The 19597-nt window shown below is 44.2% G+C and overlaps 1 gene segment (V, D, J or C); it reads left to right on the top strand.

Annotated features, from left to right (window-relative positions):
* Window positions 1-18570: 18570 nt before the first annotated feature.
* Window positions 18571-19034, top strand: LOC134372897 (immunoglobulin heavy variable 4-4-like). The segment is given in 2 exon segments: window positions 18571-18616; window positions 18703-19034. Coding segments are annotated over 2 exon segments (378 nt in total).
* The last annotated feature ends 563 nt before the right edge of the window (window positions 19035-19597 follow it).

Below are 19597 nucleotides of genomic sequence, written 5' to 3'. Positions count from 1 at the left end.
AGCCCACCCAGTCCACGTGGACTTGCGCGTTCTCCACCCTTCCCTGCTCACTGGGCCAGCACAAGGGCCCTGGCTTCCGGCCTTGGCACAGCTAGTCCCGTCCCCTGCCTGTGCCCTGTGCCCAGGAGGTTGAGCACTACCTTCCCAGAAGAAATCCCGCAGGAAGGTGCAGATCACCCTCACTCCATCAGAACATGTTAACAACATGCAAACATCTTTCCCGTGACCTAGAAAAAAATCAATTTGTTGTGGCTAAAATCTCCTTTTTCTCATGGGTGGAACACAGACCAATGAATGTTTATTTGTTTTGTCTTTTTACTTTGTATTTGCATCTTTTGAAAGAACAGGCCTTGTCGAGGCCCACTCTCCCCTCCTGCCTCTATTAGCAGGAAGTGGAGGTCTGGGGACGCCTGCGAAGCAGGATCCCCCCAAATGGCTCTCGGGATGTCGGCTCTCACAGCAGCAAAGGGAGTCCCTAGTGTCCTTTTCAGAACAGAAGCTGATTCAGCTCTCTGCGATGGGTCTTGGGGTCTTCACAGCTGCTCCATAGGGGCACCCAGGGACTAAGTATCAGGTGGAATTAAGCTGGTTCTTTTCATGCCCAACTTCAGGTAAACATTGACCATATTTCTCCACAAGTTGACAGAAAAGTAACCAGAAAACTTAGCCTTCCTCTGCTGCCAGAGTTTGCCATTTCCAGGAGCTGCACTCCAGAGGGCCACAGGAAACGGGGGCATCACCTGCAAATCCACTCATCTTGCCTCCCTCAGGCTGGAAAGGTGCCCCCTTTCCCTGGTGGCCCACTCCCTGCTCTGCTCACAGGTGCCCATGACCTCCCTCCTTTCCTCTCATGGGTGCAGGGCTGGGGTGCAGGGCTGAGGGGAACTTCTGGGGAGAGGGCCCCTTTGCTCTGGATCAGAGGTCCCGATGAACTCACTGTACCTGTGCCTGCTCCCTCCAGCTTCAGGTCATGGTCCCTCCCTTTAATGAACAACCTCTGCTTAGACACTTGAGGGAAGAGGAGTGGTCTCACACAGATGCACAGGCCATGGGAGAGGAAGGGCCTGGAGACGCTCAGGGACAACACCCGCCACTTCTGCACACACCAAGTGCACGCCAGAGGCGGCACTTCTCCAGGGACTCCTAATTGATGCTTCTGGACAATCTCAGCCCCAGTCACAGCTTGGTGGGCTGGGGGCTCTGAGGAGGGCAAAGGGAAATGTGTCCCTCTGTGAGGGGCAGCTGCATGGGGCCTGTGCCCAGACTGCAGAGAGAAGATTCTCTCCTTGACCAACTCCGCTGAGGTTCCCTGAGCTCTCATTATAGTAGGCCCTTCCTTTTGATCTTCTGTGCTCATCTGCACATTGTCCAAGTTTAGCAAGAATCCTGGTCAGTCAGTTTATCTAGAAGCCTCCGCCCTCTGCATCTCATCGCTCTTAGTGTCTGATCAGGTTCCTCATGTCCCTCCACCCTGCATAAAATCTGATCACCCTAGTGTGTCCTCAGTAATTATCCCATCAGGTTGGTTTGGCCAGAATCCCCTGACCCTTGATGTTTACTTCTAGTAACATTCCATGCTCTGACTTCCACCCTGCTCCTTGCAATTAATCCCCACTTGCCATTGGTGTATTTGGAGTTCAGCCCAATTTCTCTCACCCGCTGCAAGACCCCATGGTAGTCGTTCCAATACCTGCGGTGAAAGTCCCTTCATTGAACAAAATATTTCTTCCTGGCTTTGCCAAGTGTCATGAATAATCTTTTGTTAATAGCAGAAACTGTGACCCTGAGCTGGTTGTCAGCACCACACTCTCCCGAGTGAGCCACAGGCCGGCCCAACCCTGAGCTGGTTGTAATGCACATATCTCAGGTGACTGTCCTTGTCCCCAGTGTCCTGTCCTCTCTGAAGCTGGAGAGACTAGCCTGGGTTGGGCAAATGAGGCTGTGCCCTCACAGACCCTCACCTGCTCTATTTCTGGAGGCCCAGCTTGCACCTGCTGGCATCCAGAGAGAGGGATGGAGTTCAGAGGACAGTAGCCACTGCACAGTCCAATTGGGTGGCATGGAATTGATCCCCAGGTCAGTGGCCAGTGATCTCTGCTTTTGAACTCCTGACTGTGTTGGCCCCTCACTCTGCATTACTGTGCTGAGAGGCACAGTGAGAACCCAGAGAGAACCCAGTCCCTGCAGGAAGGCCTGGGCAGCTGACAACCCTCCTGAGCATGCCCGTGAGGAGCAGCCTTATTCCTGTTGCTGGCTCCTCAGAGTCAGGCCGAGCAGCTCTTCCAAACGAGCCAGCCCACCTGTCTTCACCAAGCAAAACTCTCCCAATTCAGCCCACTTTCCTTCTTACTGTGTTTCTGATCTTCCTCGATTCCTGGATGAAGAATAAAGAAAGGTCATGCCAAAATCTGAAGGCAATGTTAGAGGAAATACACGTGTGTGCGTGCATGTACACATGTATGTGTGCAAGTACGGGTGCATATGTATATATATTCATTTATGTTTGCATGCATATAGGCATGTACAGGTGTCTGTGTGCATGTATGCATATGTGTTTGCACCTGTGCACATATACCCACATGTGCATATGACATGAATGTGTATTTGTGTGTATGGATGCATTTATGTTAGTGTGTGTTCATGTGTGTGCATGCATTCAGTCAGTTTATTTTTCAAAGATAACACTCCTCTTAGTGCCCAGGAGCACAGACATGACAAGGATCAATATCTATTATCCCCAGGTGGGGGCTGTGCTGGGGCAGGTATCACACACCCTCAGCCCAACTCTTCCCCCACTTCTCTTAGGGCTCAGTAGCTAGAGGAAGTCCCAGCTTGACTGACTCTTTAATGCCAGGACATGTCCAGTGGCAGACCCAGTGCCAAGGGGGCTGTGCTTGTCCCCTGGGGCTGCCTTGGCCAGGATTGTGGGATAAGGGACCCAAACCAAAGTCTCCCACCAGCCTGTGCTACTCAGAAAAGGAGCTGTGGCCATTGAGCCACATATTCTATGGGATATTATTAAGTGAACAAAAATTTGAATTATGGGCATTTCAGAAGGAGAGGAAACAAAAAAAGATATTGAAAACCTATATAATGAAATAATAGCAACCAACCATTAGCCAGAATAACAAAAAAGAGAGAAAAAAGACCCAAATAAATAAAATCAGAAATGTAAAAGGAGACATTACAACTGATACCACCAAAATACAAAGGATCATCAGAGACTGTTATGAACATCTATATGCCAATAAATTTGAAAACCTACAGGAAATGGATTAATTCCTGGGCACAAATTACCTACCAAAACTAAACCAAAAACAACTAGAAAACCCAAATAGATCAATAGCAAGTAACAAAGTTGAATCAGTAATAAATTGTGTCCCAACTAAGGAAAACCCAGCACTAGAAGGCTTTACTGCTGAATTCTACCAAGCATTTAAAGAACTAATATCAATACTTCTTAATCTATTTTAAAAAATTGAAGTGAACAGAACCCTGATACCAAGATGAGAAAGGACACACAAGCAAAAATAGAAAACTACAGGCCAATATCCCTAATTAATCTAAATGCAAAAATCCTCAATAAAATACTAGCAAAGTAAATATAGCAGCACATCAAAAAGATTATACAACATGATCAAGTGGGATTCATCCCAGGGACATAAAGATGGTTCAACATACACAAATCAATAAGCATAATACATCACCTCTACAGAATTATTAACAAAAAATCATCTTGATAGATGCAGAAAAAAGCATTTGGTAAAATTCAACATCACTTCATAATAAAAGCCCTCAACCAATTAGGCATAGAAGGAAACTATCTTAATACAGTAATGACTACACATGACAAACACACAGCTAACATTATATTGATCTGGGGAAAACTGACAGGAATGTCCAATCTCACCACTTCTATTCAACAGAGTTCTGGGAGCTCTAGCCAGAGCAATTTGGCAAGAGAAAGAAATGAAGGGCATTCCAATTGGAAAGCAGGAAGTCAAGTTGTCCCTGTTTGCATATTACATGATTCTGAATTAAGAGAAACCTAAAGACTCAACAAAAAAGCCAAAAGTCACTTCAAAAAATTGTGCTAGGAAAACTGGAGATCCATATGCAGAAGAATAAAACTAGACCCCTATATCTCATCTCGTACCAAAATCAACTCAACATGAATTAAAGACTTAAATGTAAGACCCCAAAATATAGAACTTCTAGAAGGAAGCATAGGGGAAACACTTCAGGACATAGGACTGGGCAAAGATTTCAGGAGTAGTACATTTGAATAGGCACCCAAAGCAACAATTAAAAAATGGGACTATATCACACTAAAAAGCTTCTGCACAGTGAAGGAAACAATCACAAAGCAAAAAGACAACCTATTGAATGGACAAAAATATTTGTAAACTATGAATCTGACAAGGATTAATATCCATAACATGCAAAGAACTCAAACAACTCAACAGTTAAAAAAAAATCTTACTAAAAATTGGGTAAGTGAGATGAATAGACATTTAAAAAAAAAACATAAAAATGGCCAACAGGTATAAAACAAAATGCTCAACATCACTAATCATCAGACAAATGCAAATAAAAACCACAAGGGGATATCATCTCATCCCAGTTAGAATGGCTATTATAAAATAAAATAAAATAAAATAAAAATTCTGGTAAGTATGCGTAGAAAGGAGAGCCCTTATACATTGTTGGTGGAAATATAAATACTGCAGTCACTATAGAAAGCAGCATGGAGATTTTTCTAAAAAAACAAATCAGATACGCTGCCATATGACCCAGCAATCCCATGACTAGGTATATACACAAACAATAGAAATCAACAGGTTGAATGGACACCTACGCTTCCGTGTTTATTTTGGCTTTATTCACAATAGACAAGAGTTGGAACCAATTTACATCAATGGATGATTGGATAAAGAAAATGTGGTGTGCATATGTATATATACACACAATGGAATAGTACTCAGCCATAAAAAAATGATGAAATTCTGCATTTGCAGCAACATGAATGAACTTGGAGAAAATTATGTTACATAAAATAAGCCAGGCACATACAGAGAAAAACTGCATGTCCTCACTCATATGTGGAAGCTAAAAAAGTTGATCTCATAGTAGTAGAGAGAATAGTGGGTACTAGACACCGGTGGGGGGGAGGGGAAAGGGGAGAGGTTGTTCAGGGGATACAAAATGTTAGAGAGGTAGGAAGCATGGGATCTAGTGCTCTATGCTAATATGGGGGGACTGTAGTCAACAATAAAATACTGGGCAACTTTGGGCAGCTGGTCGAGATGATGTTGTATGTTCCCAACACAAAGCGACAAATGTTTGAGGTGACGGATATACTAAGTACCCTGATATGACCCTTGCACACAGCATGAATGCACCCAAATATCATATTGTACTCCAATATGTTCTGGTGTCCTCAGGTGACAATTGCTGTTAATACTCTATATTTCAAGATAGCTAAAAAAAAGGATCTAGAATGGTATAACCACAAATAAATGATTAATAATTAGGTGATAGGTATGCTAACTATTCTGATTGGATCATTATATGATGGCACATCTGAATCTGGGCTTTCTCCTCTCCAGCTCACGGTCTGCTCAGGGGTCACTTTCCTCCTGGGTGTCAACCTCATCCTTGTCTTCCCCATGGAGCAGTGGCCCCAATGGTGGTGGGCTCCCCACCTAACAGTCAGCAGCTCGGGTGGCCACCTTCTTCATGGCTAGCATCTGCGCCCCCTTTTAAGGCTGTCTTCAACCTCATAGACATCAACAGTGTCAGAAATGTTCTGAAATCAGCAATGAAAAAACAGAGAGTGTCATATTGGATAAGAAAGAAGGACCCATCTATATGATATTTAAAATAAAACCACTTTAAATGTAAATATATAAAAAGGTGAAAATGTAAAGATGGGCAAATATATGCAATAAGAACGAAGACCTTCTGGCGTGTAAAACAGACACTCGGATCAGTGGAACAGAATAGAAAACCCGGGAATTAACTCACATACTTACAGCCAAGCAGATCTTTGACAAAGGCAACAAGAACATACATTGGGGAAAAGACTGCCTCATGGTGCTGGGAAAATTGGACATCCATATGCAGAAGAACGCATCTGAAGCTGTGCCTCTCACCACATACCAAAACCAACTGAAAATGGATTAAAGGCTTAAATGTAAGATCAGAAGCCATAAAATTACTAAAGAAAAACATAGGGGAAACACTCCAGGAAGCAGGACTGGACAAAGAATTTATGAACAAAACCCCAAAAGCAAAAGCAACAAAAGGAAAAGTAAACAAATGGGATTATGTCAAAATAAAAAGCTTCTGTACAGCAAAGAAAACAATCAACAGAGCAGAAAGACAACTTATGGAATGAGAGAAAATATTTGTAAACTATACATCCAACAAGAGATTGATATCCAGAGCATACAAAGAATTCAAACAACTAAACAGTAAAAAACTAAATAATCCCATTAAAAATTGGGCAAAAGAGATGAATAGACATTTTTCAAAGGAAAACATGCAATGTCCAACAGGTACATGAAAAAATGCTCAGCGTCACTGGTCATCAGGGAAATGGAAATGGAAAACACATGGAGATATCATCCCACCCGTTAGACTGGCCATTATTAAAAAGATGGAGAATAACAAATGCTGGCAAGGATGTGGGAAAAGGGGAATTCTTCTATACTGTTGGTAGGACTATAAATTAGCACAGCCACTTATGGAAAACAGTATAAAAGTTCCTCAAACAAGTACAGTTAGAATTACCATATGATCCAGCAATTCCACTGCTGGGTATATGTCCAAAGGAATGGAAATCATCATGTCAATGGGACACGTCCTAACAAATCTGAAAGTATTAAAGCTGTACAACGTCTTCTCTCAGTGCACATTATAATTAAGCCTAATATCAATAACAGAAAGAGAGCAGGAAAAGCCAGAATGCTTAAAAATTAAAACTCTTCTAAGTAACTCATGGGTCAAGGAAGTAATCTCAAAAAATAACCTATAAAAAATAGTTTATTCTTAGTGAAGACAAAAACACAGCTGATCAAATTTTGTAAATTTGGCAAAAGCAGTGCTTACAAAAACTACAACAATGAATTCATATATTAGAAAAAATTTAAAATCAATTATCTCAACTTTCACATTATGAAACTAGAAGAAAACAACAAATTAGGTCCAAAATAAGTACAAAAAAGAAAGGCCTGACCAAGATAAGCTTGGAGCCATGAGAGACGTTTTACTGTGGGGAAAAGACAGACAAGAGCAGTCCTGCAAGGTCTCTACTTGTGCTGTACCATGGACACCAGCAACTCAAGTTTCAAGGACGCTGCATGACCCATTGCAGGCCATGAGCTCAGAATGTGGAGATGTTGGCAGCCTGCACAACTACGTCAATCTAGAGAGAGAACACTCTCTGAGCAATCCAAATTCCCAGGGCTCTGGGCTGCCACTGGATGTCATCATTTTGGGATCAGAGCCAACCCCTGAGTGCATTTTGCTCTGGGGCTTAACAGCCCCAGCATTTTCACAGCCTGAAGGTGTCCTCATTATCCTGTGACTCTGGCACTCAAGCCCACACAGCCCCCTGCACTCCTGGGAACAGATGGTCCAGCGCAGGGCAAAGGCCGCCCCCAAGACAGAGGGAGCCAGTGTGTGCACTTTCCTCAGCCAGAGAACCAGCCAATTTGGGCCTTCTACAACTGCCGGTGGCCCCGCTGTCCTCAGTGCAGCACCTGTGCACCTCTCCCAGGGACAGAGTCCTGCTATGGCTCTAGCAATAACCCCGCAGCTACCTGCTCCATCTCGAAGAACGTGGAGTGCTTGCATGCCTCCCCCAGGGACACAGAGTCCCACTGGTGCCTCTGGGAAGCCTGCCCAGGGCCACCTGCCCTACCTGGGGAGCTGCAGGGAAACCCAGCATTTTTCTTGGGGGCACAAGTGCCTATCCACACTCCAACAACCTTGTGTGGTGTGGCCCATTACACTGAGGAGGTAGAGAGCAAACCAGCACTTCTCTTGGGAGTGCAGGGGCCCACCCATGAAGACAATGGCCTCATCCAGAGTGGCCCACTCCAACGGTGGAGATGCATATCATACCTTGAGTCTCTCTTTGGGTTCAGAGTCTCATCCACAACCCACACAACTTTATCGAGAGTGGCCCACATCAGCCGAGGAGCTGCATAGCAACCCAGCATCTTTCCTGGGGTTGCAGGGTCCTGGCCATGACTCCAGCAAACTGATTCAGAGTGACCTGCTCCAGCTGAGAAACTTAAGAGTACCCTAGCATCTCTCTAGGGTGTGCAATGTGTTGCTCACGACCCTAGTGACCTTCCCTAGATTGGCCCATTCTAGCTGAGAAGCAGCAGAGCATTTCAGCATCTCTCTTGAGGGGACCATATCCTGCTCATGACCCTAGGGGCCTTGCCCACATTGGCCAGCTTTAACTGAGTAGCTACAGAGAACCCCCACATCTCTCTTGGGGGCACAGAAAATTTGCCCAGTGTTCTCAACTTTACCCGAGAAGCTGCACAGCATCTCACATATCTCTTGGGAGTTCAAGATCCTGGTGGCAGTCTCAGTGACCCCACCTAGCATCCCCATCTCCAGCTGGGGATCTGCAAAGCACCCAGCACCTCTGCTGGGCATGCAGAGCTCAGCCCAAATTCCAGTAACCCTACACAGAGTTGCCCAGGTAAGGTTAGAAGCTGCTGAGAACCTCATTATCCCCCTCAAGGTCCATAATCCCGGCTGTAGCTCCAGCTATCATGCTCAGTGATGCCCATTTAAACTGAGGAGCTGCAGAGCACCCTAGCACCTCTATCAAGGGTATGGAATTGTAGCCAGAACTCAGGCAAGTCCATTCAGGGCCATGCAGTCTAGCTGAGGAGGCTCAGAGTGCCCCAGGGCTTCTCTCAAGAGCTCAAGATCTTGTCCATGACACCAGTGACACAGGCCAGCGTTGCCTATGCCAGCAAGGAGCTGCCGAGCTGCCCAGTACTTCGGTCACAGAAGCACCCACAGCCAACTCCAACATTGAATACAGTCAGAAAAATCTCACAAAGACACACTAATGTGCTCACCCAGAACCAAACCTAAGGACTGATGCTGGAGAACACAGCTACAGGAGAGAGTCTCTCCTTTCAAAAGCTACTGCAGCGAATTGGAAGTGACTGTCCCAACAGAAGCCCAGACACCAGGCCAATTATTATATTTCAAACACACATCTTGATGGAAAGCAACCCGTTTGTATACACATCGATGAAACAACAATAAAGGGAGCTATGGATTGTGAAATAAGAAAATAAAGGAGCAGGAGGAGGAAGGAAGAAGAGAGAAAGGGTGGCCGGGAGACGACGATGGTCCCGTGGACGCCCCCAACTGAAGCATTGCCGTATTAATGTGCACGGACCTGCGGCCTGTGGACGCTGATCACGGGACAAGCTCCACGGGGTCCCTGCAGAGGAGCCACGTTCAGACGAGCGAGTCCTGGGATGCTGTGCTGCTCTGTCCTCCCTTCGGGACACAGACAGTGTGCTCTGCGGGTGGATCTAAGGTGTCCCCGGGAGGGCGTCTGGGAGCTCGACTTTGCAGCTGTGCTGGAGGAGGCTTTCTGAGGCTCTCGGGCTGTGGCTTCTGTTCCTGGCACAGTCACACACGGCTGTGTCCAAGGCCTTCAGGCTGCTCCACTGCAGGTGGGCGGTGCTGGAGGAGTTGTCGCTGGAGAGGGTGACATGGCCTTGGCCCTATGTGTCTGGTCCTTGTCAATGATCGTATTCTGTCTGTGGTGTCACTACCTCTGCCTTGGTGTCAGACATCTGGTAGAGCAGTTGCTTTTCCAGTACTCTGGAGTGGGCTTTGAGGACAGGGGTTTCCTCTGCAGATGTGTTTTATGGCCACTGAGTGAGGTGACTTAGTATTGGGTCCAGGTAGATGTAGTAGTGTAGTCTCAGTGTGGGTACTTGGGCTGAATTCAGTGTTGAAATGCAGGTTAGTACCTCCATGGCCTAGTCCCTCGGATATTTAGTGATTCCTTGCTGAGGCTGGGGACACTATGTTGGTTCATCCAGGATGTGGGAGAGCTCTTGACTTCTTGGGGAAAGCACCTCAGCGATCTGTCACACTTTCACTGTGTTGGGTGACCATGAGAAGGCCTGTGTGCACCCTGGCTGGCTCCCCATAACCACGATGGGTGCACCGTGGTATGCTGTGCTCCTGGGTGTGAGTGGGTTACCCTGGGCAAGTTTCCTATTTCCTCTTTCCAACAGGCAGAAGATCTTTCTGGGACCCTGCTTCTCCCAGTTGAGGGATGGGTGGGTTACGATTGGGAATAGTCTTCTCCATTCTATGTGGGTATCCTGGGTTTCTGTACTCTCGTGGGGTCCCACATGAGTCTCTCTCCAGGTGAAGGCAGTCCCATGGGCTGTGTATGTACCTGCAAACCCCAGGTGTGCTATCACATATGGCAGTGCAGTTCCTTCAGTGGGTTGGGCCACTGGGTCATGGCTCTGTGCTCACTCACCTCCTTCCCTACGCTCCACTGGTGACTCTCTTGTCTACTCCAAGTGGTCAGTGGGCTGCATAAGGCTCTGGTGTGGCCTTGAGTCACCCTTGCAGTGACAGTGGCTGTCACAGACCACTCACTCAGCACTGATGTCTGTGGCAGTGGTAAGGAGTGCTGATCCTGGCAAGGTAGCCAGAACACAGGTGCCATCAGGTGGAGGTGGGTGGCAGGTGGGACTGTTTCCCAGGGGATGAATACCAATTTGGCCCTTGCACAAGCCTGCCCAAGGCATCTTCAGATCTGAGAGCACTGTACACATTCAATAAATTAATATTTCTGCCTTGTAGTCATGCTTTCTGTTGCTGGCAATCGAAAATTTCAGCAATGGAGCCCAGTGTAACCCACAGCATTTGATTATTGAAGAACCTTTGTTTCACAACATTATGAGAAAAGAAACCCTCATACTTTTTGGAAGCAGTGAAACATGATTAATTCCCACAAATCATGGAGCTCAAAATGGCCAGCATGGAGGTGCATATATATATCACTGTATGTTTCTACAAATGTCCTATCACTGTATGTATGTATATATTATGTCAATTGCTTTTTCTGCATCTGTTGAGAATATCTTGTGGTTTTGTCCTTGATTTTGTTGATGTGGTGTATAATATTTATTGACTTGTGTATGTTGAACCATCTTTACATCCTGAGATAAATCCCACTTGATCATGTTATATAGTTGTTCGATGCATTGCTGTATTCTGATTGCTAGCACTTTGTTGAGAATTTTTGTGTCTATGTTCATAAGAGTTATCGGCCTCTAATTTTCTTTTTTCTTGTATCTTTGTCTGGTTTTGGTATCAAGATGATGCTGGATTCATAGAATGAGTTTGGGAGAATGGCCTCTGTTTCAGTTTTTTTGGAATAGTTTCAAGAGAATTGGTATTAATTCCTCTTTGAAGGTTTGGTAGAATTCAGCAGTAAAGCCATACAGTCCCGGGATTTTCTTTATTAGGAGACTGCTGATTGCTGCTTCCATCTTTTTGCTTGTTATTGGTTTTCTATTTCTTCTGGGTTCAGTGTTGGTATTTTGCATGTGTCCAGAAATTTATCCATTTCCTCCATGTTTTCATATTTGTTGGCATATTTTTGTTTGTAATAATCTCTTATGATTCTTTGTATTTCTGTGATATCAGTTGTAATGTCTCCTTTTTCATTTCTGGTTTTTGTTATTTTGGTCTTCTCTATTTGTCCAGTTTCTTTTTTTTTTTTTTTTTGACAATGGGACAACTTGAGGAGTCTCCTTTTATCTGTGATTAGGAAGAATTTCCCACACAGAGAAAAATGTGTAGAGTCAATTCATCCTGTGTCCTGAGCTCATGCTCTCTGTCCTCAGACACACACAGTTCCTGCAAGGCTGTGACCAGCCCCTCTCTCCCCAGACTTCTGCCTCATGAACATTTCTGCCCTCTGTAAAAGCTTAAACTCTCCTTCATGCACAAGTGTGGCCATTGTTCATGATTTTCCCTCCTCTGTAACCATCCCCTACTCTCCAGGATGGAGAAGTGGTCAGCTTGAGTGATGGACACAGGTCTCAGATCACTGTGTGAAGCAAGCAGAAAAATAAGCACAATACGGAACTTCAGAGACCTGCTGGCCCATGCCCGGGGTGGGGTCTCTGAAAGCAGCCCAGGGGCTGTGTCCAAAGACATCTCTCTCAGCTCCCACAAGGAGGATTCATGTGGAAAAAGAGAACCAGCTGGATGGAGCCCTGATTCCTGCTTACTATATTATACTGACAAGAATATTCCACAGCAACCTACACAAATATCACCCTATGTTTTCTACTGTTGAGGTTCTCACTAAATCTGTGACTGGTCCATGAGCTCCAGGAGGTCCTAGTCCTCCCCACTTCCTCCAAGCTCTCCACCCTCTGCCTGTGCGGAGTGACCTGAAGCTGCCTCAGTTGCAATGCTGATACCAATTGCCATGCACATACGTGATTCCAGGTCACACAGGCACTACTGCAGGACAAACGTGCACCATGTTGGTGCACAGTGGCTGCTGACCCCAGGACACGTCTAACAACCCATACACCTTATGTCAGAAGACATCTAGACACCCACCAGCTGCAGATGACTGTCCTAGACAAGCCCATGGGTAGCTGGGGTAAGACATCTAAACACCCACCAGCTGCAGATGACTGTCCTAGACAAGCCCATGGGTAGCTGGGGTAAGACAGTCTTCAGGGAAAGGCCTGGGTATGCAGGTCACCCCCGATTCTTTGATGACCCCAGCGATCAGAGCCCATATATGTAGTCAAATATCTGATTGGCAGAGTCATGAAGCAGTCTGAAGCAGGACTGGGAAAGGAATCCAAAGCTGGACATATGTTTAGGGGGAAATTATCAAATAGAAAATATGAGCTGAATATTTAACTGGACAAGTTGAACAAAGTTTAGCTGAGTGTGTTTATTCACTTGAATTCAATATCATTCTCAGATCAAGAGTTTAAAAATAGTTTTATTCTTCTTTTTCTTTATAACAATTCCCACGGTAGAATGTTCAATCCGGCTGATAAGTACTTTAATGAACTCACCACAAGAAATATGTAAATTTCAAGTCAAACAAAGATACTCACATCCTTGTAATACGTGAAAATATAATAAAGGTTCCTTAGAATGTGTAAAAAAATTCTGTAAGTTTCAGGTGATCGTGTGATATCTGAAGTTTGTATCAACAGTAATTCACAGGCTGCTGAGAAGAACCCGAGTGAGGGGGAGACACGGTCACGTATTTGCTTCCACAACACTAACCACACGCTACAGATGGTGAATACCGCTCACACGGCCAGTTCCAGCGTCAGGTAATGTAAACAAAATTACCTACTAACCTGGTCACCTGAATGTTATGGGAAGACTCTGCACGACAGTGCTGTTTTTATAACTTTCATTATTAAGGTTCATTTTCATTATTTTTGCCTTCTCCTTTTTTAATGTCAGAATTACATAATTCTTAAAGTTTGTTAATGTTTCAGCAACTGGCTCTTTACTGTGTTAATCTTTACACTGCTAATTTGTTTTCTGCTTCAAAACAGTTTGATCTATTTTTTAGTTTATTTTCTTCCATTTAGCTATTTTTATTTTTTCAAGTCCAAGACAGTGAATGCTCAGGGCTTGGTCTTTCTTTCTTCAGAAATAAGCACGTAGAATTCTTTCTATAATTCACCTCTCTTCAGGCTTTTATGTCATCATTATTTTTTGCATACTTATATATTTGTTCAGTGACTCAAAAGCATTTTAATAATAAAATGGTAGTTATTATTACTTCATTCATTCAAAGATCATTTATTGTCTCAAACACGTTTATCATTTTTCTTTGCTAGTAATGGATTCTTCTTCATGTCTCACTTTTCACTGAAGCATTATTATTTTATTCAAGAATATATTTAGCTCTCTTTTCCTATGGATTTGCTGTTAATATATCTGGCTACTCTGCTTAATCTGCTCACTCTTTTTTTCCTTAATATATGTTCAGGTAATTTTTGTCCTGATTAAACATTTTCTCTTATATTTTCGCAGGATGCAGAATTCAAGTCTGACACTTCAGTCCCTCAGGCTGTAGGATACCCACACCTTGATTCTATCTTTTATCATTCATGAGAGAATTAAGATTTCAATCTTCCTTTGTCTCAAATTAATGTAATATTATGTTTTATGTTTATAGTCTGTGCGTATGTGTGAATTCCATGTGTGTGCTTATTTTAAAAATTGTTTTCTACTACTAAGTGCTATTTTTGAAACTGTTACTATATTTTTATTTAATTCTAATAAATTAAACTTTATCTTTGCAAATATTCCTTCTCCACCACTTCTTTCATTCTAAACTCATGAGATTTCAGTTAAATAACTGGTAGACTTCCTGTGTCCCCATCAACTCTTCTGTTCTCTTCTAACTCTAATCCTCCCAAACCTAAGTTTTCTTCTGTTCTTTATTTCTGATTTACCTTCCAGTTCATTAACACTTTTATAGTCTTAGAGACTATTTAATAGGCTTTTGGTTCTTGTTTGTGGCATTTTTAACAGCTGTATTTATTTATTTTTACAATTAATACTGTTTCTCTAAATTTTTGTTCTATTCTCATATTTAAAGTGATCCATGTGCACTTGTAGCTGGGTAATACAAGGCCAAGGACGCAGGTGCCCAAGGCACTTGGATCTAAATCCACTGGGGTCCAGACCCAGACCTCCGTGCAGGGGCACGCGGGGCCTCCAGGGGGCGCACTGGACCCACCAGGTGGCGCTGAGTTCCACCAGGGGACACTGAGTTTCACCAGAGGCACCCAGAGCCACCAGCTGATGCTGAGTCCACCAGGGGGTGCCTAGCGACAACAAGCATAGAGGCTCAGCCTCAGGAATATATATAGGGATGTCGCAGAGGAGAGTCCCTGGTGGTAACAAGCTCCACTAGGGATCCTCCATTAAATCTTTTTTCATGATTGTCACTGCAGATCTGATGTCAAACACGTAATTGTGGGGACAACACCTGAGCAGATCGTCACTTGTTATTGGAATCTCCCTGTGATGATCCTGAGGTGAAGATTGCCTGAACTCCGGATCTCAAAACAGGTCTGAAATGGATATGATTATTTCAAAGTGAACTTATCCCCTCCAATTTGAGTGCAATGGAAGTTATCTTCTGGATCTAATATCTCCACATATTTCTCTGCAAATTCTCTTGCTCCAGGAACTTTCCCTCCTGGGCCCACCTGCTTTCTTCTCTCAACCGCATGATGTGAATTCCCCAACCTCCCTGGAGGAAAGAGAGAGGATCTGCACTGCTCACATCTTACTCTCCCGAGACTTCTTAGAACACAGAATCGGGAGGAAGCTCCTTTGGCAAGTCTCCCCTTCCTAACCTGCACCAATGAAGCACGATTGGCTTAATCTGTATAATCTCAGGGAGACTGTACTTTGTACATTCACCTACCTTGCCACCCTTATTAATCAGATAGGAGATGCTATTCGGGAAAAAATTAATAAATATTCATGTGCATATGTCATTGGTGAGAGCTGGTTTTCTGTTTTATTTATGTTGATTTTATATTATTTCTAAATGGGTAATGTCAATTTTTACTTAAGTTCTTTGGTGAGAGGCAAGTGTGGTGATAGTTGAGTGACTGGAAGTTGGTGGAAGAAGGAAATAAGCCCAGGGTTGACAGCAGCAGGTTTGGCCACAGAGTCTAAGCTTCTAAGAAAGGGAGTCTGTGCCTCTGCGGCCTTGCACAAACAACATTCCTCTGCATGACAAAGATTAAGTGATCAGCATTGTTGACCATCTCCCCAAAAGTTTCTCAGGCATATAAAACTCTGCAAGCTCTCGGGATGCTTCACAATGCATGCAAATGTGTGTGCCCGAACTTATCCACATCACCTTTGCTTCCTGGAGATGGAGACCACCCATCCCCATTTTCTCATGTTCAGGCAGTACTGATGGGTTGATTCCCACAACATGGTATTGAGGAGTGGCATTTGTCACCTCCACAGAAGCATGCAATTGGTGAAGTAAGAGTCCCAGATACTCATTCCTTGTATAGCAATCACACGACAAACCCCACAGCATAGGCTCCTGTCAGTGTGGTTACAAGATCCTCACTCAATGATTAAAAACTGGAGTGAATCTGATTGACCAGTGCCATATATGAAGACCAGTTGTTCTGGAGAATCTCATAAGTTTAGTGTCACTTAGAAATGTGCCGGAGACCGGTACCCGAGGGGAGACGGTAGAGAATTAATGAGTAAACATGTTTATGGGATCAGGAGGGTTTTTCCAAGCTGCTGGCCTGAGAAAAAAACACTTAGTTTATTTCAGGTTCTTTTTATAAGCCAGTAAAATAACATATTACACTGATTAAGCCAGTTATGTGTGGTACAAAACTGTTTATAGAAGACTTTCTGTTGCCCTGGCACTTTGAAGGTTCAGGGATAACTACTTATCAGCAAAGTAAAAATATAAATTCCTCCTTTACAAAGTTCTCAGGGTCCCAGGTTCATTCAAAGTTCAGATCTCAAGAATAAGCAGAGGTGGGAGACAAGCAGATGGGCAGCCAGCTCTTGCTGGCACAGTTCCCAGACAGCAAGGACCTTGTCACCTTGCTGCCTAGTGCCTTACAGAAATGTCTTCAGTTCTGGACAGAAACTGAGTTTCCATGTTGCTCTAGAACAATCTCCTCTCCCATGACAAATCTTAATGTTAATTATCTAATTAATATGTATAACATACTATGACAAACTTTACATTCCATATGTCAAATTTTATGTTAGATAGACTGTGCAATATTATGTTGAATTAACTGATAACTTTGAATTGTCAATGGGTCAAGAAAACAGGCCCTTCCTCCTCCTCTCCTGGAAAGTGGAAATTGATGGAGACGCTTGTGAATCTTGAACCTAAGGTCCCTGCCATTGGAAGGGCCTCTCCAAGTCACAGTGAAGTCTCCTTTAAATGTGGTTACAAGATCTCCATTCAATGATTTTTAAAAAAATAATCACTGAAGATGTCAACTAGAAGTGCCCCGAAAGCTTGTGTCATATGTAAGGAAGAACGCAACAGAAGTTTTCATGTCTTTGACATTCATTAGCATGGACTCACCAATAGTGTGTTGCGATGCTGAAAAATTCTCTTCCAAGTAGACAGACTTTCCCTTCCCTCCTTCCAGTAGAGGCAAAATGATGTATTTCTTGTCTCAGACACAGCTGTAAAGAGAGCTCATTTTTCTGCGGAGTCAGGGCCCTGTGCAGTCTCCCACCAAGAGCTGGGCTGCCAACCACAACATTTCCTGAAAATGAATGAAATGTTAAATGTAATTTCAGACAAAGGGGACAAAGTGTGTTTGTTTGTTTGTATTTTGTTTTTGTTAACTACTAAAGAAACGATAATATTCATTTTAAAACAAAACCACTTTTTTCCTTAATAATTTCTTCTTCTCTGAGGAAAAAAGAGTGTATAGAGAAATTATGATCTATTAAATGATATGGGTAGTGTCTCTTAGACAAAATGTTCTTAAACACATTACATATGCGTTACATATGGTAAAGTCAAATAAACATATATAGACGCATCTCTAAGAGAATGTTTTATGTGGAAAAGTAGGGTTGCAATCTGGGACACACACAAACCTGGCTGGTTTTCTGTATGTCTGAGAAACAAATAAAAGTCTGAAAGTTTTATAAAGAGGAGGAATGTGATGATGTAATGTAATCCTGGAAAGAAAGACCATTGGCACTAGTGGAGTTCGGGGTAACTGGCAGGCTTCAGCTGCCGAGTGAGAGCAGTAAGTAAAAGTTAGTCTTAGCACAGGAGATTCCATCAGGTGCCTGGCAAAGCTGGTCTTAGGCTTGCAGCAGGCTGTTTCTTCAGCAGGTGCTTGTCCCGCGCTACCGTCTCGCCAGCAAGAACGACGCGGCACACAAAGGATCCTTCTGCAGATCAGCTTTAATGCATCTTGAGAGGGAGAGCATAAGCTTGCCAAAAATGGAGACCCCGAGCGAGGGAACCCGCGCCCTTTATATAGAGACTGCTCCTCGCCTAGGACGTGCTCCTACCTTATTGGTGGCTGCCTAATCGGCCCAGGCGTGTTACCGAGCAGCCCTGCCCTCCACCGGAAATCAGCGCCATCTTGTAATGGCGATTTCGGGCAGCTCCTCACAGGTGCTAGTGTGCCTCATGTGTTTTTTTTTTGCTATTGGACCCTCCACTCCAATATTCCTTGGGGTATGACAAAAATGAGCCAATATGTATAATCAATTTTCACATATACCACGTGAGTTCAAAAGAAGAGATGCCCCACAGGGGCCTTGGAATTTTCAGGGGAGACTGAACTCAGTCGCTCCCCAGCTGTAAGGACAGGCCTCCCAATATGCAAATATCTCTCCAAGCCCTGAAGTAAAATTCTGCTCTCACCCTGTGGGAGCTCACAGTTCTTGCCTCAGGCAGGGCTGAGGTCTGTGGGAAGACAGAATAAGGTCTGGAAAAAGATGGAACTGCTGGGCCTTCTCCTTCGCCTGGTGGCAGCTTTCCAAGGTGAGTGTCTCGAATGTTAAACATGGATCTGTAGGGATGACTGTGACTGCATGTGACTGACAGTGACGGATTCTCCTTGTCTCCAGGTGTCCTGTCCCAGGTGCAGCTGCAGGAGTCGGGCCCAGGACTGGTGAAGCCCTCACAGACCCTGTCCCTCACCTGCACAGTCTCTGGATCATTCATCACAACCAGCATTAGTTGGTGGCACTGGATTCGCCAGCCCCTGGGGAAGGGACTGCAGTGGATTGGGGAAATAGATCATTCTGGAGTCACAAAATACAACCCTTTTTTGCGGAGCCGCATCTTCATTTCCAGAGACACGTCCAAGAACCAGTTTTTCCTGCAGCTGAGCTCTGTGACTGCCGAGGACACGGCCGTGTATTATTGTGCAAGAGACACAGTGACAGGAAGTCATTGAGAGCCCAGACACAAACCCCCCTGCAGGGGCACATGGGACAACCAGGGGGCGCTTAAGCCTCACAAAGAGGGGGGCAGGAGAAATGGGTTGCAGTTTTCTGAAAGTCTGAGTTTCTCCTCCTGGCTAATGTTTAGAAAAAATGGATATAGTTATTTTAGGATACACAACAATCAAGACTGTGTGGTGTTGGTGGAAGAGTAGAGACTTAGGACAATGGAAAAGAAAATGTGTGAACTCTGATCAGCCACATGACAAAGAAAGCATAGACCATAAAAAATGAGCAGTACATGACCAAAACAGTGTAGTGCTGATATAAAAACAGACGTATCAATCGATGGAATCGAATACAGAGCCCAGAAGTAAATGTACGTAATTGCAGTTAATTGACATGTGATAAAGGTGACAAGAACAGACCATGGGGAAAGGACAGCCTCTTTAGTAAATTGTGCTGGGAAACCTGGATAGCCACATGAGGAAGAATCAAATTGAACCCTTATCTCACACCACTTGCAAGAATCAACTCAAAATGAATTAAACACCTAAACCTAAGACCTAACACTTGA

Source organism: Cynocephalus volans, chromosome 3 (genome assembly GCF_027409185.1).
Source record: "Cynocephalus volans isolate mCynVol1 chromosome 3, mCynVol1.pri, whole genome shotgun sequence".
NCBI lineage: Eukaryota > Metazoa > Chordata > Mammalia > Dermoptera > Cynocephalidae > Cynocephalus > Cynocephalus volans.
Note: the sequence above shows the minus strand (reverse complement) of the source record. Positions and strands in the feature narration are given on the sequence as shown.